General features: G+C 48.0%; 1 protein-coding gene across 2 annotated transcripts in view; it reads left to right on the top strand.

Moving 5' to 3' along the window:
• RARRES1 (retinoic acid receptor responder 1) overlaps nt 1–21,526 on the top strand; it is a 36,057-nt gene that overhangs the window by 7,595 nt on the left and 6,936 nt on the right. For both annotated transcript variants that reach the window (XM_072727262.1, XM_072727263.1), the window contains exons 2-4: nt 1,604–1,666; nt 2,302–2,485; nt 3,801–3,937. In XM_072727262.1, coding sequence (XP_072583363.1) covers nt 1,604–1,666; nt 2,302–2,485; nt 3,801–3,937 — 384 coding nt within the window. The remainder of the gene's footprint in view (nt 1–1,603; nt 1,667–2,301; nt 2,486–3,800; nt 3,938–21,526) is intronic.

Here is a 21,526-nt window from a genome sequence, read left to right as displayed (position 1 = left end):
CGGTGTCCGAGGGCCTCACGGCCTGCGCGGGCTGCAGGGACCGGCCCGGACGCTCTAGGCCCCGCCGCCGCCCGGCTCCGGCCCGCTGCACCCCGGCGCCTTCCTCCCGGACCGTCCTCGTGGGGGCAGGAGACGCGGCTGCGTGGGGACCAGGACCCGATCCCGGGCGCCGCCGCCAGCCCTGGGCCGAGGACGTCCCCGCGGAGCCCGGCGCCCTCAGCCTACCTCGGGCATGGCTGCCGCCCTCCTCGCCCCGGCCCTCCCCGCTCCGCCCGACGGCCCCCCCCCAGGGCCCCCCAGGGCCTCCCCCTCACGGCCTCCCCCAGAGCCCCCCCAGGGTCTCCCCCTCACGGCCTCCCCCCCACGGCCCCCCTCACGGCCTCCCCCTCACGGCCCCCCCCTCACGGCCTCCCCCTCACGGCCCCCCTCATGGCCCCCCTCACGGCCTCCCCCAGAGCCCCCCCAGGGTCCCCCCCTCACGGCCTCCCCCCCACGGCCCCCGTCACGGCCTCCCCCTCACGGCCTCCCCCTCACGGCCCCTCCCTCACGGCCTCCCCTCACGGCCTCCCCTCACGGCCCCCCCCTCACGGCCCCCCTCACGGCCTCCCCCTCACGGCCCCCCCCTCACGGCCCCCCCCCCAGGGCCTCCCCCTCACGGCCCCCCCCTCACGGCCTCCCCCTCACGGCCCCCCTCACGGCCTCCCCCTCACGGCCTCCCCTCACGGCCTCCCCTCACGGCCTCCCCTCACGGCCCCCCCCTCACGGCCTCCCCCTCACGGCCCCCCCCTCACGGCCTCCCCCTCACGGCCCCTCCCCCTCACGGCCTCCCCTCACGGCCTCCCCTCACGGCCCCCCTCACGGCCTCCCCCTCACGGCCTCCCCCTCACGGCCCCCCCCCAGGGCCTCCCCCTCACGGCCCCCCTCACGGCCCCCCCCAGGGCCTCCCCCTCACGGCCCCCCCCCTCACGGCCTCCCCCTCACAGCCCCCCCCTCACGGCCCCCCCCTCACGGCCCCTCCCTCACGGCCTCCCCCTCACGGCCCCCCTCACGGCCCCCCCCAGGGCTTCCCCCTCACGGCCCCTCCCCCTCACGGCCTCCCCTCACGGCCCCCCTCACGGCCCCCCCCCCAGGGCCTCCCCCTCACGGCCTCCCCCTCACGGCCCCCCTCACGGCCTCCCCACCACGGCCCTTCCCCCCAGGGCCTCCCCCACCTGAGGCCGCGGTCTGCTCCCCGCACACCGTGGCGCCCCTTCCGCGTGAGCACGCCCCCCCCAGGCAGGGGCGCCCCCGCCGCCCACCGCTTCCCTTCCTGGGCCCTTCCTGAGGGGTGTCTCGCTGGGGAGCGGGAGGCTCGGGGCGGACCAGGCCCTGCCAGCTCTTCTCCTGGTGAACGGTCATGGATTCTGGGGCGGCCGCCTGCGCCCGGGACGGGGGGGGGGGGGAGCCCGGGGTCCCGGGATCGAGTCCCGCGCGGCGCCCGCTCCCTCCGCCCCGCCCCCGCCCGTCTGTGCGTCCCGGGAATGAAGAGGATCCTCGGCAGGATCACCTGGGCCTGCGGCGGCCACTGTCTGGGGCTGCCGCTGAGGCCGCGTCTCTGTGGCAGGTTGACGCGCGGAGGACCTGCCGGGTGGACCTGGAGTTCACGGCCGAGCGCTACGGCCCCGAGGTGAGCGCCCGGGGTACGGGGCATCGGGTGGAGGGCGCGGGCCGGGCCTGGAAGTGTGGAGCTGCATCCCCCCCCCAGCAGCCCCCGACGGACGCGCACAGACACCCTGGAGCCGCTCCGTTCCGCGACGCCCCCGCCCTCCCCTCGGATCCAGGTCCTGCTGATCCCGCCCTGATCTCGAAGGTTCCTGGGAGGCGCGGAGTCAGCGTGGAGCCAGGGCTGGGCGTCGGGCGACGTGAGCGCAGGGCCCGGCCCGCGGGGCGGGGTGAGAAGCTGTGGCTCGTGTTCAGGGGAGCAGCCTCCTCCGAGTCCAGGCCTGACGTCAGCGTCGCGTCACGTTGGCGCCCGGCGTGCAGTGAGCGCCCTCCCGCCTCCAGGCCGGAACCACGTGGTCTGCAGTGCGCGTCACGACTCGTGTTCCGAGCGGGCCCGCGCCATCAAGCAGCGGCGTCAGCCAGCAGGACTGTACGCGGCTGCCGGGGGTGAAGGACTGTTGTCCTCCCGGCTTTGGCCGCAGAAGTCCCCTCGCACAGCCAGGCCCCTGCGCGTGCTGCGCCCACGTGTCCCTCCTGCCCCATGTGGGCGGGGGCATGCTGGCCTGGGCGCCCTGGTCAATGCCACCGTCTTTATTGCAGGTGGCCGACGGACGTTTGGGGAGATGCTCTGCTCGAGTGGTTTTCAGGCATCAGAAGCCCAGGCCGGCCGTTAACGTGACTTGCACCCGGTTCATGGAGACGAGCAGGAGGCGGCGGGAGGATTTCCTGCTGTACAAGCGCGCCAAGCGGCTCCGAGCCCCGCTGGGGGCGACCAGCATACCCGGTACGGTCGGGCGCCCCTGTTGAGGGGCCATCGCCGCGTCTCACCCCTCACCTGCTCCTGCAGGACGCGGAAGGGCCTTGGGGGAGCTGCAGCCCAGCACAGCTGACCCCACTGGGTCAGGAGCTAATGGGCAGTGGCGCCTCTCGGAGGAGTGAGGCCCAGCTCCCCGCCCCCCACCCGCCTCCACCCAGGCGCAGCCCTTACTGGCAGATCCGATTTGCAAAACCGCAGGAGTCCTCTCCGGAGGCGGAGGCGGAGGCGGGACGTGGGCTCGGTGTTGAGCCTGCATCCACGGCCTACCCCGCCCCCCCACCTCCCCCCCCCGCCTCGCTAGGCCTCGACTCCAAGGGCCCTGTGGGCTCTCCGCTTGCCCAGACTGGAGTTCCAGGGGCCTGCAGGCAGAGTGCGGCCCCTTGCCTGGACGATTCTCCTAACGGTTCTGACAGCTCAGCTAAGTCCTGTCCCTAGGGATTATGAGGGACGGTTCAGAGCCTTAGTTGCAGTAGAATTTGCTCATATTTAGGACTGTCCAAAACAAGTGGGCTAATGACTGGGGCTTAAAATGTACAATCACTTCAGGATTTTTTCTGCATTAACATTAGCTGGAGAAATGAACTTTGATATATTCTCCTTAAAACACAAAGTTTACAGATTGTACAGGACCTTTCCTTTGAATATTTGCTACAAGATCACTACATTTGGGACATTTCCAATAGTGCAGGTGGATCGTGTTATGTTTAGTCCATAAGCCCTATGCGCCCCCAAGGGTCATTCTCTAACAATTGAACTTAGTGTGGCACGAAGGTCCAAAAGCTTTTTAAATAAAGGGCATCTTTCTATTTTTAAAAAGATTTTATTTATTTCTCCATGAGAGACACAGAGAGAGGCGGAGAAACAGGATCCCTGCGGGGACCCCCATACGGGACTTGATCCTGAGGGTCACGCCCTGGGCTGGAGGCAGACGCTCCACCACTGAGACACCCAGGCGTCCCTTTTCAATCTAATTTTAAAATGCTTCTCAACTAACAAGATTTTAGATCAACTTTGAGTATCGTCGCAGCTCTGACTTTGCATTAATATGACACGACAAATAGCCCTTAATTTTGTTAGGGTAGCCTTGCTCAGCAGGACAGGGTGAAGCACATAAATCTCCATGTGAAGTGGACACAGATCAGAGCAGATGACACGTCTGGCGCCAGAGACGACTGAGTGGCTGGCCTGTGCTCCTGCGTCCTTACTGAGACCCACGACACTGTCCCCGAGATGCCATAATGATAACGTGAGAATGTGTTGGTTCTTCCCCCCCCCCCCCCAGACAGTCACGGATGGATTGATCCCTCCCTGAGACCCATCTGGGATTTGGCTCTTCTCGGCAGCTCTTACGTGATGTGGGAGAGGACGACGCAGACGTTACAGTACTACATGGCGCAGCTCAGCAGTGTGAACCAATGGGTGAGCGAAACCCTGAGAACCCGTCCCCGTCCCAAGAGCTACAACCAGCGCAGTGTCGTGAGACTGAATTAATGTGCATTTCTGGTTTTCCGGCAACAGTTTTACTTGCTTTTGACTCAGAGAATCTCCCCAGGCCTGCAATGGCCCAGGTCTAGTTCTAGAGGCGGTGGATGTAGCAGCGAACAGAAAACAGGGCGTCGCTGCCCCCTCCCCCCCAGTTGAGTTAATTCTGCTGAGAGAAGATCAAGACGGTGGGCGGGGAAACAGTTCATATGGAGCGAATGGTGGTGGTAGGAAGCGCTCTGGAAACCCCCGGGGGGAAGGGGATGCAGGGGGTCGGTGGGATCACGGCTGCCCTTGTCTCCAGTAAGGCCCCTCGGCCTTGAGCGGGGTGGCCGTGGAGCAGAGAGCGGGGGCCGGGGACCTGAGGGCAGCAAGTGGCCGCGGGCGGGGCATGGCAGAGGGGCTTGTGCGACTGCCGCAGGGTCCGAGGGTGCCAGAAGGTGCGATCACAGGGGCCCAGGTCCCCTCCCTTTTGCTCTTTAGAGGGTTTTCGCACGGAGCATCGGCGTCTGACTTCGGCCTGTCGTCTGGCTGCTGCGCTGCAAACGGCCTTGGGGACACGAGCGACGCCCTGCCGCGACCTAGGCAAGGCGGGGGACTGGACCAGGTGGCAGCGGGCTGACCCGCCAGTGCGTGGGTGCTGAGTGTTCAGAGGGCACAGGTTCGCCCGCCGGGGCTGAGTGTTCAGAGGGCACAGGGTCGCCCGCCGGGGCTGAGTGTTCAGAGGGCACAGGTGCGCCCGCCGGGTACTGAGTGTTCAGAGGGCACAGGTGCGCCCGCCGGGTACTGAGTGTTCAGAGGGCACAGGTTCGCCCGCCGGGGCTGAGTGTTCAGAGGGCACAGGGTCGCCTGCCGGGACTGAGTGTTCAGAGGGCACAGGTTCGCCTGCCGGTGCTGAGTGTTCAGAGGGCACAGGTGCGCCCGCCGGGTACTGAGTGTTCAGAGGGCACAGGTGCACCTGCCGGGGCTGAGCGTTCAGAGGGCACAGGGTCGCCCGCCGGGGCTGAGCGTTCAGAGGGCACAGGTGCGCCCGCCGGGGCTGAGCGTTCAGAGGGCACAGGTGCGCCCGCCGGGGCTGAGTGTTCAGAGGGCACAGGGTCGCCCGCCGGTGCTGAGCGTTCAGAGGGCACAGGTGTGCCCGCCGGGGCTGAGTGTTCAGAGGGCACAGGGTCGCCTGCCGGTGCTGAGTGTTCAGAGGGCACAGGTTCGCCTGCCGGTGCTGAGTGTTCAGAGGGCACAGGTGCGCCCGCCGGGTACTGAGTGTTCAGAGGGCACAGGTGCGCCCGCCGGGGCTGAGCGTTCAGAGGGCACAGGGTCGCCCGCCGGGGCTGAGCGTTCAGAGGGCACAGGGTCGCCCGCCGGTGCTGAGCGTTCAGAGGGCACAGGTGTGCCCGCCGGGGCTGAGTGTTCAGAGGGCACAGGGTCGCCTGCCGGGACTGAGTGTTCAGAGGGCACAGGTTCGCCTGCTGGTGCTGAGTGTTCAGAGGGCACAGGTGCGCCCGCCGGTGCTGAGTGTTCAGGGGGCACAGGGTCGCCCCCAGCCCGGTACACACTTCCCACGACGCATTTCCCTTCTTTGAGCCCCGTCGACCGCCCCGCTCCGCTAGTGTCAGGCGCTCCCCGCCACGGGGCCTCGGTCACCGCGCCGCGCCACTCCCGTGACTGCGTGTCCCACGGGCTCGCTGTCCATCGCCCCGGCTCTCTGACCGCGTCCCCGCGCTGGGACCGTCGGCTCTGCGGGCGGCCTTGGGCACTCAGCGGCCGCGGTGCCTGCCCGTGGCGGCGGTCGGCGGGGTCCCCTTGGTCCACAGCCGAGTCTCCTCCGCTCCCGCCAGAGCCTCGCCCTCCGGGGCGTCCGTCACCAGCGGTGGCCCCACGTTGCTTTCGCGTCGCGGCCGATCGCAAGGTTGGTTCACCGCAGGCCCCGGGCGTGGACCGTTCCCGCCGGGTGTTCCCATGTCCTCTGCGTGAGGAGCCCTCGGCGGGACCAGGGCATCGCGGTGCGACCATCCTGGGTGTTTCTGCGGGACCCGCTGCTGCTTCCCACGGCCGCGCAGTCGACGCTCCCGGGCAGCCTGCGCGGACTCCCCCCGCCCCTTCCTTGCCAGCGCGCGGTCCGGGCTCCCGAGCTGCCAGGTGCTGTCCCCTTGGGGTTTGGATTCGCATCTCCCTGATGATGAGCGCCCGGAGCGGCTGTTCCTGGGTCTGGTGACGTCTGTCGCCTCTGAAGACGGGCCTCCTCGGGTCCTCCGCCCCGCTGTAGTGGGATCGTTGGTTTTGGGGGGCAGGAGGGTTGTTGAGGTGAACGAGGCCTTCATGTATTTTGGAGATAACCAACCCCCTATCTGAGAGGACGTCTCAGATCTCCTTCAGTCAGTAGGTTTCTGTCCTGTTGACGTTCTCCTCGCCGTGTTAGACGTTTTCTGCTGCTGCAGTCCCAGGAGTTGGTTTTCGCCTTTGAGTCCCTCGCCTCAGGAGACGTCTCCACAACTACGCTGCTAAAGGCAGTGTCCGAGACATGCTGCCTGCGGGGTTTTCTTTTTATTTATTTATTTATTTATTTATTTATTTATTTATTTATTTATTTACTTACTTACTTACTTATTTATGATAGTCACACAGAGAGAGAGAGAGGCAGAGACACAGGCAGAAGGAGGAGCAGGCTCCATGCACCGGGAGCCCGACGTGGGATTCGATCCCGGGTCTCCAGGATCGCGCCCTGGGCCAAAGGCAGGTGCCAAACCGCTGTGCCACCCAGGGATCCCCCCTGTGGGGTTTTCTTAGGAGTTTTACGGTTTCGGGTCTTGCATCTCTGTTGAGTCTCTGCGCGTGGGGTAACACAGTGGTCCGCTCGCTCTCCTGTGTGCATCTGCCCGTTTGTGGAAGACACTGCCTCTTGCGCATTGCACGTTCTGGACTCCTCTGCCGTGGGTCAGCTGACCGCGTGGGCAGGCGTGGGACTGTCCCTGGGCTCTCCAGTCTGTTCCATTGAGCCGCATGTCTTCCTGGGCCGGGACCAGCCCACTTCGATGACTGCGGCTTGGGCTGTGGCTTCCTCTGCAATGTGCTATTTCCACTTCTGTTTTTCTCTGTCAAGATTGCTCTGGTTCTTTGAGGCCTCTTGCGGTTCCACCAAGCTTAGGATGATTTATTCTAGTCCTGTGAGTAATGCTATTGGTATTTTTATAGAGATTACAGTAAATCTGTGGGTTGCTTTGGGCAAAAAGAACATTTTAACGACGCTCTTCCAGTTCACAAGCACGGGGCGCCTTTCCATCGGTCTGGGTTGTCTTCGCTGCCTTTCAGCAGTGTCTTGTCAGTGTCAGTCCAGGTCTTTCACCTCCTTGGTTAAATATATTCCGAGGGTTTTTATTCTTTTTGGTACAAGTGTCAGTGAAATTGTTTTCTTGATTTCTCTTTCTGCTACTTCATTTTAAGTGTAGACAAATGCAACAGATTTCCATATGTTAGTTTTGTATCCTGGAGGTTTACTGAACTCATTTATTCTAATCATCTTTTTGGTGGAGTCTTTAGGGTTTTCTATATATAGTATTATGTCATCTGGAAATAATGAAAGTTTCGCCTTTTCCTTACCAATTTGGATGATTTTATTCTTGTCTGATTTGCTGTGGCCGAAGTCACAGAGGTTGCTGCCTGTGTTCTCCTCCAGGATTTTGATGGATTCCTGTCTCACAGTTAGATCTTTCATCCATTTAGAGTTTATCTTTGTGTGCGGTGTCAGAGGATGGTCCATTCTTTCATCCTGCACGTGACTGTCCAATTTTCCCAACACCGTTTATTAAAGAGACTCTCCCTTTTTTTCCAGTGAATAGTCTTTCCTGCTTTGTTGAATTTTTTTTTTTTTTTTGCTTTGTTGAATATTAGTTGACCACAGAGTTGGGGGCCCATTTCTGGGTTCTCTACTGTGTTCCATTGATCTATGTGTCTGTTTTTGTGCCAGTACCACACTGTTTTGATGATCACAGCTTTTAGTACAGCTTGAAATATGGAATTACAATGCCTCCAGCTTCGGTTTTCTTTTCCCACTTTACTTTGGTTATTCTGGGTCTTTTCTGGTTCCACACAAATTTTAGGACTCTTTGTTCCAGCTCCATGAAAAATGTCGGTGGTATTTTGATAGGGATTGCACTGAGTGTGTAGATTTCTCTAGGAAGCATAGACATTTTAACAGTATTTGTTCTTCCAATCCATGAGCATGGAATGTTTTTCCATCTCTTTGTGTCTTCCTCAATTTCTTTCAGAAGTGTTCTGCAGTTTTCAGAGGACAGATCTTATACCTCTTTGATTAGGTTTATTCCTAGGTATCATATGGATTTTGGTGCAATTGTAAATGGGATCGATTCCTGATTTCTCTTTCTTCAGTCTCATTGTTAGTGTATAGAAATGCAGCAGATTTCTGGGCATTGACTTTATATCCTTCCACATTGCTGAATTCCTGTATGAGTTCTGGCAATTTTTGGCTAGAGCCTCTTGGGTTTTCCACATGAAGTATCCTGTCATCTGTGAAGAGTGAGAGTGCTGCAAGCAGGGCTCCCAGGACTATGTTAAATAGAAGTGGTGAGAGTGGACATCCTTGTCTTTCTCTTGATCTTACAGAAAATCTTTCAGTTTTTCACCATTGAGTGTGATGGTAGCTGTGGGCTTTTCTGGGGCGTGTTTCCTATAAACCCACTTTATTGAGAGTTTTTATCGTGAATAGATATATTTCGTCAGATGCTTTTTCTACAATCTACAGAGATGATCATGTGGTTTTTATCCTTTCCCTTGTTGAGATGATGCATAATGATTGATTTGCAAATGTTGAACCACTACTACATTCTTTGAATAAATCCCACTTGTGTTGAATGATCCTTTTAATGTATAGTTGGTATCAGTTTGCTAATATTTTGTTAAGTATTTTTGCATGTATATTCACTAGAAATACCACTAGAAATATTGACCTGTGGTTTTCTTTTCTTTCTTCTTTTTTTTTTGTAGTGTCTTTATCTGGTTTGGGTATCAGGGTAATGCTGGCCTGATTCTGACTTTTGTTGGGAGTTTTTATTACTACAGATTCAATTTTCTTACTAGTAATTGATCTATTCAAATTTTTTATTTCTTCCTGGTTCAATTTTATAGGATTGCATGTTTCTAAAAATTTATCCATTTTTTCTAAATCTATCCATTTATCCATTTTTTTTCTAATCCATGTATCTATTAGACACATTTTTCTGTGTCTAATATTTGGCACATACTTTTTCTTAATATTTTCTTCTAATCCTTTGTATTTTTGTGGTGTCAGTAGTTTTTCTGCTTCATTTCTGATTTTGAGTCCTCTTTTTTTAAATTGATGGCTCTATCTAAAGAGTTCTAAATTTTGTTTATCTTTTCAAAGAACCAGCCCTTGGTTTCACTAATCTTTTTTATTGTTTCTTCAGTCTATATTTAATTTCTTTCTGCTCTAATTTTTACTATTTCTTTCTTCTATTAGCTTTGGTTTTGTTTGTTCTTTTTCTAGCTGCTGTAGGGGTAAGTTTGTTGTTTGTGATTTTTCTTATTTTTTATCATTGTTTTTTGAAATTATTTTCCATATGAATTTCCTTTTTTCCATTGCTGGTTTTGATGTCTGTATTTTATTGCCAGTAGTAAATTGACTCACAGAACTTAACAAAACTTTTTAAAGAATGTGTGACATTCCCTTGTACAGTCATTTTGTTAGTTCCTTAATGTCATTTAATAACATTAAACAAACCTCTTAACCCCCACAACAAATCATTTCTTTTAGGAAAAGGTATTGAAGAGATACTAACTGAATTGATCTCAGATGTTTGTTCACACAAGTATTCTTTCTTTGTAGTTAGCTTACTCTGAAAGCTCTTTGTATTTTTTAAATCATAATTTCAGCATAGTGAACAGTGTTATGAGTTTCAGGTGTAAAATGTAGTGATTCAACAATTCTCTATATTACTTGGTGCTCATCATGATAAGTGTACTCTTTTTAAAACAAATATTTTATTTTTTATTTGAGAGAGAGTGTGTGAGGGGAGAGAGAGAAGCGGACTTCAGGCTGAGCACAGAGTCTGACGTGGGGCTTGATCTCATGACCCTGGGATCATGACCTAAGCTGAAACCAACAATCCCAGTTTTCCCGATAGCATTTGTTGAAGAAACGCCCTTTTACCAATTGTATATTTTTGCCGCCTTTGTAAAAAGTTAATTGACCATATGGGTTTATTCCTGGGCTGTCTAATCTGTTCCAATGACCTATGTGTCTGTTTCTGGGCTGGCGCCATACTGTTCTGATTATTACAGCTTTGTAGTGTATCTTGAAGTCTGGGAGTGTGATAGCTTCAGTTATGTTATTTTCTAGATAGCTTTAGCCATCCAGGGTCTTTTTTTTTCCATACAAAGTTTAGGGTTGTCTGTTCTAGTTCTGTGAAAAATGCTGTTAACACTTTGATAAGGACCTACATTAAGTGTGTAGATCACTTTGGGTGGGGTCGGCATTTTAACAGTATTGTTTCTTCCAATCCGTGAGCATGGAATATTTTTACTTTTGTATCTGTCGTCCTCAATTTCATCCATTAATTCTTTATAGTTTTCAACAAATAGGACTTTTACTTCCTTGATTAAGTTTATTCTTAGGTATTTTATACTTTTTGGTGCAATTATAAATGGGATTGTTTCTTCATTTCTGGTACTTCATTATTTGTATAGAAATGCAGCAGATTTGGGACGCCTGGGTGGCTCAGCGGTTGAGCGTCTGCCATCGGCTCAGGGCGTGATCCTGGAGTCCTGGGATCGAGTCCTGCATCAGGCGCCCGGCAGGGAGCCTGCTTCTCCCTCTGCCTGTGTCTCTGCCTCTCTCTCTGTGTCTCTCATGAATAAAGAAAATCTTTTCTTAAAAATGCAGCAGATTTCTGTACATTGATTTTTGTATCCCGTGACCTTACTGAATCCATTAATCAGTTCTAGTAGTTTTTTGGTGGAGTCTTTAGAATTTTCTACATATAGTATCATGTCATCTGCAAATAGTGAAAGTTGTACTTCTTCCCTACAATTTGGATGCCCTTTATCTCTTGTCTGATTGCTGCAGCTAGGGCTCCAGGACTGTGTTGAATAAAGGGGTGAGAGTGGACATCTGTCTTGTTCCAGACTTTAGGGGGAAAGCTCTCAGGTTTTTACCATTATGTATGATGTCAACGGTGAGTTTTTCATTTATGGCCTTTATTATGTGGTATATTCCTTGTAAACCTACTTTGTTGAGGTTTTTTTTTTTTTCATGAATGGATGTTGTATTTTGTCAAATGCTTTTTCTGGGCCTATTGAAATGATCATATGGTTTTTATCCTTTGTCTTGTTGATGTGATGAATCAGTTTGATTTGCAAATATTGAACCACCCTTGCATCCCAGGAATAAATCCCACTTGATTGTGATTAATGCTTTTTTAAATGTATTATTGTAGTTCTCTTTCTTTGTGGTGTCTTTATCTGGTTTTGACATCAGGGTAATGATCACAGAATGAATTCGTTAGCTTTCTTTCCTCTTCTGTTTTTTGGAATACTTGGAGAATAATAGGTATAAACTCTTCTGAATGGTAGAATTCACCTGTGAAGCCTTCTGGTCCCAAACTTTTGTTTGTTGGGTTTTTTGATTACTGATTCAATTTCATTGCTGATTGCCGGTCTTTTCTAATTTTCTATTTCTTCCTGATTCAGTTTTGGGATGTTATATGCTTCCAGGAATTTATCTGTTTCTTTTATATTATCTAATTCGTTGGCAGAGGATTTTTAATAATATTATCTAATAATCCTTCGTATTTCTGTGATGTCAATTGTTATTCCTCCTCTTTCCATTCTCATTTTGAGTCCTCTTTCTCTATTAAAGATTTTATTTATTGATTCACGACAGAGACACAGGTGGAGGGAGAAGCAGGCTCCCTATGGGGAGCCTGATGTGGGACTTGATCCCAGGACCCTGGGGGCATGCTCTGAGCCAAAGGCAGACATTCAACCACTGAACCACCCAGGCATCCCCTCTCTTTTTTTAATGAGTGCCTAAATATTTATCAATTTTGTTGATCTTTTCAAAGAACTCGTCCTGGTTTTTTTTTTTTTTAAGACTTTATTTATTTATTCATAGAGATTCAGAGAGAGAGAAAGAGGCAGAGACACAGGCAGAGGGAGAAGCAGGCTCCATGCAGAGAGCCCGACGTGGGACTCGATCCAGGGTCTCCAGGATCACGCCATGGGCTGCAGGTGGCGCTAAATCGCTGTGCCACCGGGGCTGCCCCTCGTCCTGCTTTTATTGATCTGTTCTATTGGTTTTTTTAGTTTCTATTTTATTTCAGCTCTAATCTTTAAAATGTCCTTCCTTCTACTGGTTTTGGGTTTTGTTCTTTTTCTTGCTCCTTTGGATGTAAGGTTATTTATTTGAGATTTTGATTGTTTCTTGAGGTAGACCTGTATAGCTATAAAGTTCCCTCTTAGAACTGCTTTTCCTGCATCTCAAAGATATTGGACTATTGTGTTTTCGTATTTATTTGTCTCCATGTATTTTATTTCCCCTTTGATTTCTTGGTTGACCCATTCATTGTTTAGTAGCATGTTATTTAACCTCCATGTATTTGTGCTCTTTCCAGGTTTTTCTTGTGGTTAATTGCTAGTTTCATAGTATTATGGTCAGAAAAGATGTATGGTATGACTCTGATCTTTTTGAATATATTGAGACTTGTTTCATGACCTAATATGTAATCTATTCTGGGGAACATTCCATGTGTACATGAAAAGAATGTGTATTCTGTTTTTGGGTGAAATATTCTGTATGTGTTAGATCCATCTGGTCCGATGAATCATTCAAAGCCACTGTTTCCTGGTTGATTATCTGTTTGGATGATCTGTCCATTTATTTAAGTTTAGTGTCAAAGTACCCTACTGTTATTGTATTACTTACTATTAGTTACTTCCTCTGTGTTTGTTATTAGTTGGTTTATGTATTTTGGTGCTCCCATGTTTGGTGCATAAGTATTTACATTTTTTTAAAACTTCCTGTTGGATTATTCCCTTGATACTGTCCTTCTTTGTTCCTTGTTACAATCTTTGCTTTCAAATCTATTTTGTCTGATATGAGTATTACTATCCTGTTTTCTTTTCCCCTCCCCTTGCATGATAAATATTTTTTTTATCTTCACTTTCAGTCTGCACGTGTCTAGGACTGAAACAAGTCCCTTGTAGGCAGTACAGAGATGGATCTTGCTTTTTTTATTCATTGCATCACCCTGTGTCTTTTGATTGGAGTATTTACTCCATTTACATTCATAGTATGATTGAGGTATGTACTTGTTGCCATTTTGTTACTTGTTCTATGGTTGTTTTTGTATTTTGTCTCTGTTCCTATTTTTCTCTTGTTCTCTTTTCTCATCGTTCTTTGGTGATATACTTGGATTCCTTTGTCTTTATTATTTTGCATATCTGTTACTGGATTTTAATTTCCAGTTACCATTAGGTTTATATATAATATCCTATGCATATAGCAGACTATAATAAGTCAATGGTCACTTAAGTTTGAACCCATTCTTTACTTGTCTTCCCATGTTTTAGGTATATGGTATAACATTTTACATCCTTTTATTTGGTGAATCCTTGACTGATTTTTATAGATATACTCAATTTTACCACTTTTGTGCTTCCTACTTTTCTTACTCCTCTACTTGTGGTCTTTCTTTTCCACACAAAGTCCCCCATTAACATTTCCAATAGGGCTGATTTAATGGTGATGGAATTTTTTTTTTCTTTTACTTTTGTCTGGGAAACTCTTTCTCTCCTTCATTTCTGAATCAAAGCCTTGTAGGGTAAAGTATATATTTTTTAAAAGATTTATTAATTTTAGAAAGAGTGAGCGAGCACAGTGAGGAGAGGCGGAGGGTGAGGGAGAGAGAATCCCAAGCAGACTCCTTGCTGAGCATGGAGCCCAAGGTGCGCCTTCATCTCATGACTCTGAGATAACAACCTGAGCCAAAACCAAGAGTCAGACGCCCAACTGACTGTGCCTCCCAGGCGCCCCTGGAAAGAGTATTTTTACTTTGGGTTGCAGATTTCTTTCTTTCAGCATTTGAAATATATCACGCCCCTCTCTTCTGACCTGCATAGTTTCTGCTGAAAACTCAGCTGATAGCTTTAAGCTTGTATGTAACTGTTTTCTTTTTACTGCTGCTTTTAAAATTCTTATTACTACTTATTGCCATTTTGATTACTATGTGTCTTGCTGTCGGCCTCATTCAGTTGTTAGTGTTGGAGGCTCTGTGTGCCTCCTAGATCTGGATTTCATTTTCCTTCCCCAGATTAGGGAAGTTTTCAATATTATTTCTTGACATAAATTTTCTACCCCCTTTTCTCTTTTTCTTCTTAGATCTCCTATAAAGCAGATGTAATTATGCTCAATGGTGTTGCTGAATTCCCTAAGTCTATTTTCATTTTTTATTATTATATTTTCCTTTCTTCTGTTAGGCTTGATTGCTTTCCATTACTCTCTCCTCCAGGGCTAATCAATTTTTCTGCTTCCTCTCGTTTACTGTTTTTTTGTTTTTTCTATCTAGCATATTTTAAATTTCAGTTATGAGTTCTTCATTTCTGATTGGTTCTTTCTTTTTTCTCTTTGTTGAGGGTCTTGCTGAAATCCTCCACTCTTTTCTCAAGTCTAGTGAGATATCTTTATGACCATTACTTCAATTCTCTGTGAGGCATATTACTTATCTCCATTTCATTTAGCTCTCTTGCTGTGGTTTTGTTGTATTTTTTCACTTGGGACATATTCCTGTCTCCTCATTTTGTCTAACTCTCTGCATCTGTTTCTGTGTTAGGAAAGTCAGCTACATCTCTTGCAATGGCTCTCTTTGCCTACGTGGGCAAGGTTTCATCCCTGTGTTGTTAGCTGGCTTGAGTTGAGTCTGACCCGGCATTTGCCTGAGATGCAATAGCACCAAATTGCAGGGCACTTTTCCTGTTGTCCCTTGAGAAGCTTTCACTGGTAGGCAGAGCCTGCAGCCAGACTGGATGACTGCAGCCAGCCCACTGCTGGGGTCCAGTCAGACTGCTGTGTGGTTATTTCCTCCTCTCCCCAGGGCAGGCATCACCTGGGGAGTGGGGCTGGCCCCTGTAAGGTGGAGGGGCCAGACTTGCACGTTGCCAGACTTGAGGCACCACTTTGGATGGCCTCTGACCAAAGGTGCATCAGATGGGTAGGTCTGCAGGAAACACAGCTGTAGGGTGAGCAGTGCCAAAAAGGTCTGTGTGGTCCCATGGGAGGAGCTACCTGTAAAACCTCCTGCCGAGCCCGGCCTGGCTGGAAGGGGCAGATCCACAGAAGCCTGTGGTGGTGGGCTGTGCTGCTGGCAAACTACATGGAGAATGTCCGCCCTGTGCTGGTCCCACCGGTGTCTGTTTCTGGGCGGGGATGGGAGGGTTCAGGGTCTGCCAGCTGGAGAAGTCTTTTGGTGGTCCCTGCTCCTGCAGTCACATTCTGAGATTGGCAAATACATCTCCTTCCCAAATACCCCAGGCATTTTCCAAACTATTGCTTCCATGCTTTATCTCAATGGGGCTGTTCCTTCCTGCTTCTCCCAGAACCAAGCCTGCTGGTTTTTTAAAATTCCGGGTGTTAGGCCCCAGGATTTTTAGGCCTCTCTTATTTTCAGAGCCAAATGTTATGGAGATTTGTCTTCCTTGTGAGGATCCCCCATGCCTGGGCACTGGCTTCAGGAGCTGTTCCTCTGTCCCCTCCGTGCCCACTGCGTACTTCCCTGTGGACCATCCCATGGGTCTGTTTGACCCCCAGCCGCATCTCCACCTTTTCTTCCCTCACCAGTATAGCCTGTTCTCTACATTTAGTTGTGGAGGGTCTCTTCTGCCAGTCTCGGAGTAATTTTTTGGGTTATTTATTTTTGGTTATTACACTGATGTGGGTGTTATCTAGTTGCATCCAGGGGACAAGGTGAGCTGAGGATGCTTCTACTCTGCCATCTTTTCTAGAAGCCCCAAGACTTTTCTCATTTCTTGAGGTGGGCCTGTATCACTATGAACTTCTCTCTTCAAATTGCTTTTGCTGGGTCCCAAAGATTTTGGACTGTTGTGTTTTCATTTTCATTTATCTCTGTATATTTTTTTATTTCCTTTTGATTTATTTATTGAACTCATTGCTTTTTTTAGTAGCATGTTGTTTAGCTTCCTTGTATTTGTGGGTTTTCTCCACCCTTTTTTCTTATAATTCATTTCTAATTTTATACCATCATGGCTAGAAAAGAGAATTGATAGGTTTTCAATCTTAAATCTATTGACACTTGTTTTGTGGCCTAACATGTGTTCTCACCTGGAGAATGTTTCAGATTCACGTGAAAAGAATGTGTTTTCTGCTCTTTTTGGATGGAATGTCCTGCACATACCTGTTCGATCCATCTCGTTTATTGGGTTGTTTGAAGCCAGTTTATTGATTTTCTGTCTTTATGAACTATTCTTTGATGTAAGTGAGCTGTTAAAGTTCCCTACTGTTATCTTACCATTGTCTATTTCTCCCTTTATGTATGTTAATATTTGATGCTTAGATATTTGCAATTTTTATCTACTCTTGTGGGATCAGTCTCTATTGTTTCGTGGTGCCCTTTTTTTTATCTCTTACAGTCTTTGTTTCAAAGTCTATTTTCTCTAAATACTACTGTTATTTTATTTCATTTTTGTTTCTATTTGAATTGGAAATGCTTTTCCATCCCTTCACATTCAGTCTCTATGTGTCTTCAGGTCTGAAGTGAGATAGATGGAGGGTGTTAGCACAGGCTGCCACAGCGTCCAACTGTCTACGCTGCGGGAGAGGAAGAGAGGAGTGCTGCCCCCACCCTCCCAGCGCTTTTGGTCCTGGAGAAATCTCCTGAAGACTTCTATTCCTCCAGGGCATGTTCCTGGATTAGTAAATTAATGTTTTTCATGTATGCCCCGGAGACTTTTCAAACCGCTGATTCTGTGTTGTGCCTCAGGCCAGCTATTACTGTATTTCTGCCTTTATATCTTAGTATTTGTCAGCCTCTCCCTGTATGTCTGTATTTGTTTAGTGTGTTTAGGTGTTCCTGTGTTGGTTGCATAGTTATTTATAATTGTCGTCTCCTCTGGTAGGATTGATCCCTTTGTCATTATATCATGTCCTTGTCTCTTGCGATACAGTCTTTGTTTTCAAGTCTGTTTTGTCTGACAAAAGATTGCTACCCTGGCTTTTTTGTTGTGTCCACTGGCACGGAGTATCTTTTTTCCATCCCTTCACTTTCAGTCTATATGTGTCGTTAGGGCTAAATGGAGTCTCTTGTAGGCAAAATACAGATGGATCTTTCGTTTTTGTCTTATCCATTTACTCATCCTGTGTCTTTTGGTTGGAGCAATTAGACCATTTACATTTAAACCTATTATTGATTAGTATGTACTTAACTGTTTTGTTAATTGCTTACTGTTTGTTTTACATTCTCTGTTCCTTCCTCTTTTTTACTTTCTTTTGATATTTTCATTACTGTTATGCTTGGATTCCTTTTTCTTCCTTTTTTATTACCTAGCACGGGTTTTTCACGTGCGGTACCATATAGTTCATATATATTCTGAACATCCAGCAGTCTGTATTTAGTTGATAGTCACTTCGGTTCTGACACATTCTGAATGTACCATCCCCATTTTATGTATATGTCACCATAACTTACATATTTTTATTTTAGGAGTCCCTTAACTAATTTTTTGATGTAACTGATTTTACTACTTTTGTCTTTTAACCTTCATACTAGTGTTACATGTGATTGGTCTACTAACTTTATTGTAAGTTTGCTTTTGATCATGAAATATTTCCTTTCTTTTCTTCTACGTAGGACCTTTTCTTTCCATTCTTTTTTTCTTTCTCTCTATATTTCTTTCTCCTTCCTTTTTTCCTTTCTTCCTCTTTCTCTCTCTCTCTTTCTTTTACACTTATGACTTTTTCTTTTCCACCTAAGTAAGTCTCTTTAACATTTCTTTTCCTTGTAAGGCCAATTTAGTGGTGGTAAACTCCTTTAGCTTTTGCTTGGAAAACTATTTATTTCTCCTTTAATTCTGAATGATGATATTGCCAGATAGGGTATTCTTGGTTGTAGGTATGTTTTCCCCCCAGAATTTTGACTATATCATGACTCCCTTCTGGCCTGCACACTTTTTCCTTTGCACATAACTAGTTCCTTTTCTCCTGCTGCTTTTATCTATCTTTAATCTTAGACATTTTAATCAATTGCTTTGGTGTACCTCCTTGGGTTCATCCTGTTTGGGTCTGTCCATTTCCTTTCCCTGATTAGTAAAGTCTTCACCTGTTATTTCTTCAAATAAGTTTTCTCCTTTTTCTCTCTTCTTTTTCTGGAATCCCTATAATGCTATTGTTGGTATACTTGTTATCCTAGAGATCCCTTAACCATCCTGATTTTATTTACTTTTTTTTTTCTTTTTGCTGTTTTGCTTGGTTGCTTTCCATTCCTGTGGCTTCCAGATTACAGCCCATTCTGCATCTGCCAAGCTAATATTGATTCTCTCTAGTGATTTTTCATTGCATTTATTGAATTCTTTAACTATGATTGGTTCTATTTTTATATTTTCTATTTGTTGAAGATCTAGGTTGATCTACTCTTCTCCAGTCTGGTAAGCATCTTTATGATGAACTCTTTATGAGCTCTTTATCAGATAGAATGATTATCTCCATTTCATTTTGTTCTTTTTCAGACTTTTTGTTCTTTCATTTGGAATATATTCCTCTGTCTTCCCATTTTGCTTGACTTTCTGTTTCCTTCTGTGAAATAGAATAGCTGCTTCTCCTAAACTTGTAACTGGTACCTGGTAACTGGCTGGCCAGCTAGAACTATGGCTGGCATGGGCTAGGGGCCATGAGGCACTTGGTCCTCGTGGGATGGCTGGAGCTGAAGTGGGCATGGGCTGGAGTAGGCTCTTTGCAGAGGGTGTCCCATGCAAGGGATGCCCTGGTAAGTCATCTAGAGGTGCAGGCCTGGCATGTTTCAGGGTGTTTTACACCTGTCGCCTTGGTGATATGGCTGGAGCTGTAGTGGGTGCCGTCCTGGGGTGTCCTGCTGTGTCCTTCAGGGGCAACTTCGGTGGGATGCCTAGAGCTCAGACTGTTGAAGAGAGCCTGTTCCAGGGGCGGGGGGGGGGGGGGGGGACAGCTGGGGCTGGTGTGGTTAGGGGCCCTGCACTCACTGAAGCAGGCAGCTGGCCAGGGTTCCCATACCTGGGAGAAAGTGGAAGGAGGGAACGTAAACATCGGTGTGTGGTCGGAGGCCAGCCCCTCTGACCCTCGAGAGCATTCCTCCAGGGCGGTTTCCTTTATACGCTAGTTGGTTTTTAACCGTGGGTAGCTGGGATGGGAATGGTGGGGTTGCCTACGGTGCGGGACTGTACCTCCGTCTGCACCATCAAGGTGGAGGGGCTGCACGGATGACCCTGACCAACCTCTCCAACCCGAGAGAATGTTCCATGGGTTCCATTGTTTGGAAGACACTCAAGGACTAGGTTATCCAAATTCTAGTTGCCCTTTGAAACTGTGGTTGTGTTATTTTCCATGGCCCAGGGCAGGAGAATTTGTTCCCAGTCCCTCCTCACTGCTCTTTGCACCTTGGGCCGGGGTCCCCACAGTTGCTGTGTCTGCATCTCTCCCACCATTCTCTCCGTGGCCCCTTTATCCTGCTTTGGCTATTTGGGGTCTTTTGTGGTTCCAAACAAAATTTAAGATGATTTGTTCTATTTCTGTGAAAAATACTATTGGTATTTGATAGGGATTGCACTGAATTTGTAGATTGCTTTGGGTAGTAGGGACATTTTAATGATGCTCATTCTTTCAATATTCATGAGGATGGTACACCTTTACATTTGTGTCGCCTTCAACTTCTTTCATCAATGTCTTGTAGATTTCAGATATACATCTTTAGCCTTTTTTAAAATTCATTTGAGAGAGCACAAGCAGGGGGAGAGGCAGAGACAGATGCAGACTCCTAACTGAGCTGGGAGCCCAACATGGGGCTCGATCCCAGGACCTAAAGATCATGACTTGAGCCAACAGCAGAAGCTTAACCATCTGAGACACTGAGGCGCCCCCAACCTCCTTGTTTAAATCAATTCCTAGATACTTTATTCTTTTAGTGCAACCATCAATGGAATTATTTTAATTCTGCTTTCTGCTAAGTAGTGTAGACAAATGCAACATATTTCTGTATATTAATTTTGTATCCTGCAAATTTACTGAAGTCATTTATAAGTTCTAAGAGTTTTTTTAAGAGTCTTTACATAGTATCATGTCATCTGAGAATATCATAAGTTTTACTTCCTCCTTACCAGGTTGGATGTCTTTTCTTCTTTTTTTCTTGTCTGATTGCTGCAGTGACTTAATGTGACTTCATGCTGAATAAAAGTAGTGAGACTGCAGATTCTTGTCTTGTTCCTGATCTTAAAGAAAAACTTTTCAGTTTTTCAACATTCAGTATGATGCTAGCTGTGGTTTTTCCTGTGTGGTCCTTAGTATGTTGATATGTACACTCTAAGCCTACTTTGTTGAGTTTTTATAATGAGCGGATGCTGAGTTTGCTAAATATCCTTCCTGATTTATTTGCAAATATTGAATCATCCCTGCATCCCTGGAATAAATCCCCCTTGATTGGGATGAATGATCCTTTCAATGTATTGTTGAATTCAGTTTACTAATATTTTGTTGAGGATTTCCTACATCTATATTCACCAGGAATAGTGGCCTATAATGTTCTTTTCTTGTAGTGTCTTTGGTTTTGGCATCAGGAGAATTCTGGATGCAGATGAACTTGCTAGTCCCCCCCCCCCCCTTTTTTTGTAGGAGTTTGAGAAGAATTTATATTCTTCCTTAAGTGTTTGGTATAATTTATCTGTGAAGCCTTCTGGTCATGGACTTTAGTTTGTGGGGAGATTTTTTTTGTTTTAACTGATTCAATTTTGTTACTAGTAATGAGTCTCTTCTACTTTTCTTTTGGATTCAATTTTATATTTTGCTAGAAATTTATGCATTTCTTTTACATTGCCCAATTTGTTGGCATTTAATACTTAAAGTATTCTTATAAACCTTTTTATTTCTTTGGTGTCACTTGTTTCTCCTCTTTCATTTTTTTTAAAAAGATTTATTTATACATGAGAGATGCAGAGACACAGAGAGATAGTCAGAGACACAGGCAGAGGGAGAAGCAGGCTCCATGTGGGGAGCCTGATGTGGGCCTTGGTCCCAGGACCCCAGGATCACACCGTGGGCTGAAGGTAGATGCTCAACCGCTGAGCCACCCAGGGCCCCTCCTCTTCTAATTGTACTTGAGTCTTCTCTCCTTACTAATGAGTCTGGCTAAAGGTTTATGAATTTTATCTTTTCAAAGAACCAGGTCGTGGCTTCATTGATCTCTTTCCTTAGTTTGTATCTCATTTCTGTCTAATCTTTATTTCCTTCCAAAAACTGAGCTTTGT

This window comes from Vulpes vulpes, chromosome 11 (assembly GCF_048418805.1).
Source record: "Vulpes vulpes isolate BD-2025 chromosome 11, VulVul3, whole genome shotgun sequence".
Lineage (NCBI taxonomy): Eukaryota > Metazoa > Chordata > Mammalia > Carnivora > Canidae > Vulpes > Vulpes vulpes.
This window is presented reverse-complemented; position numbering and strand designations above follow the sequence as displayed.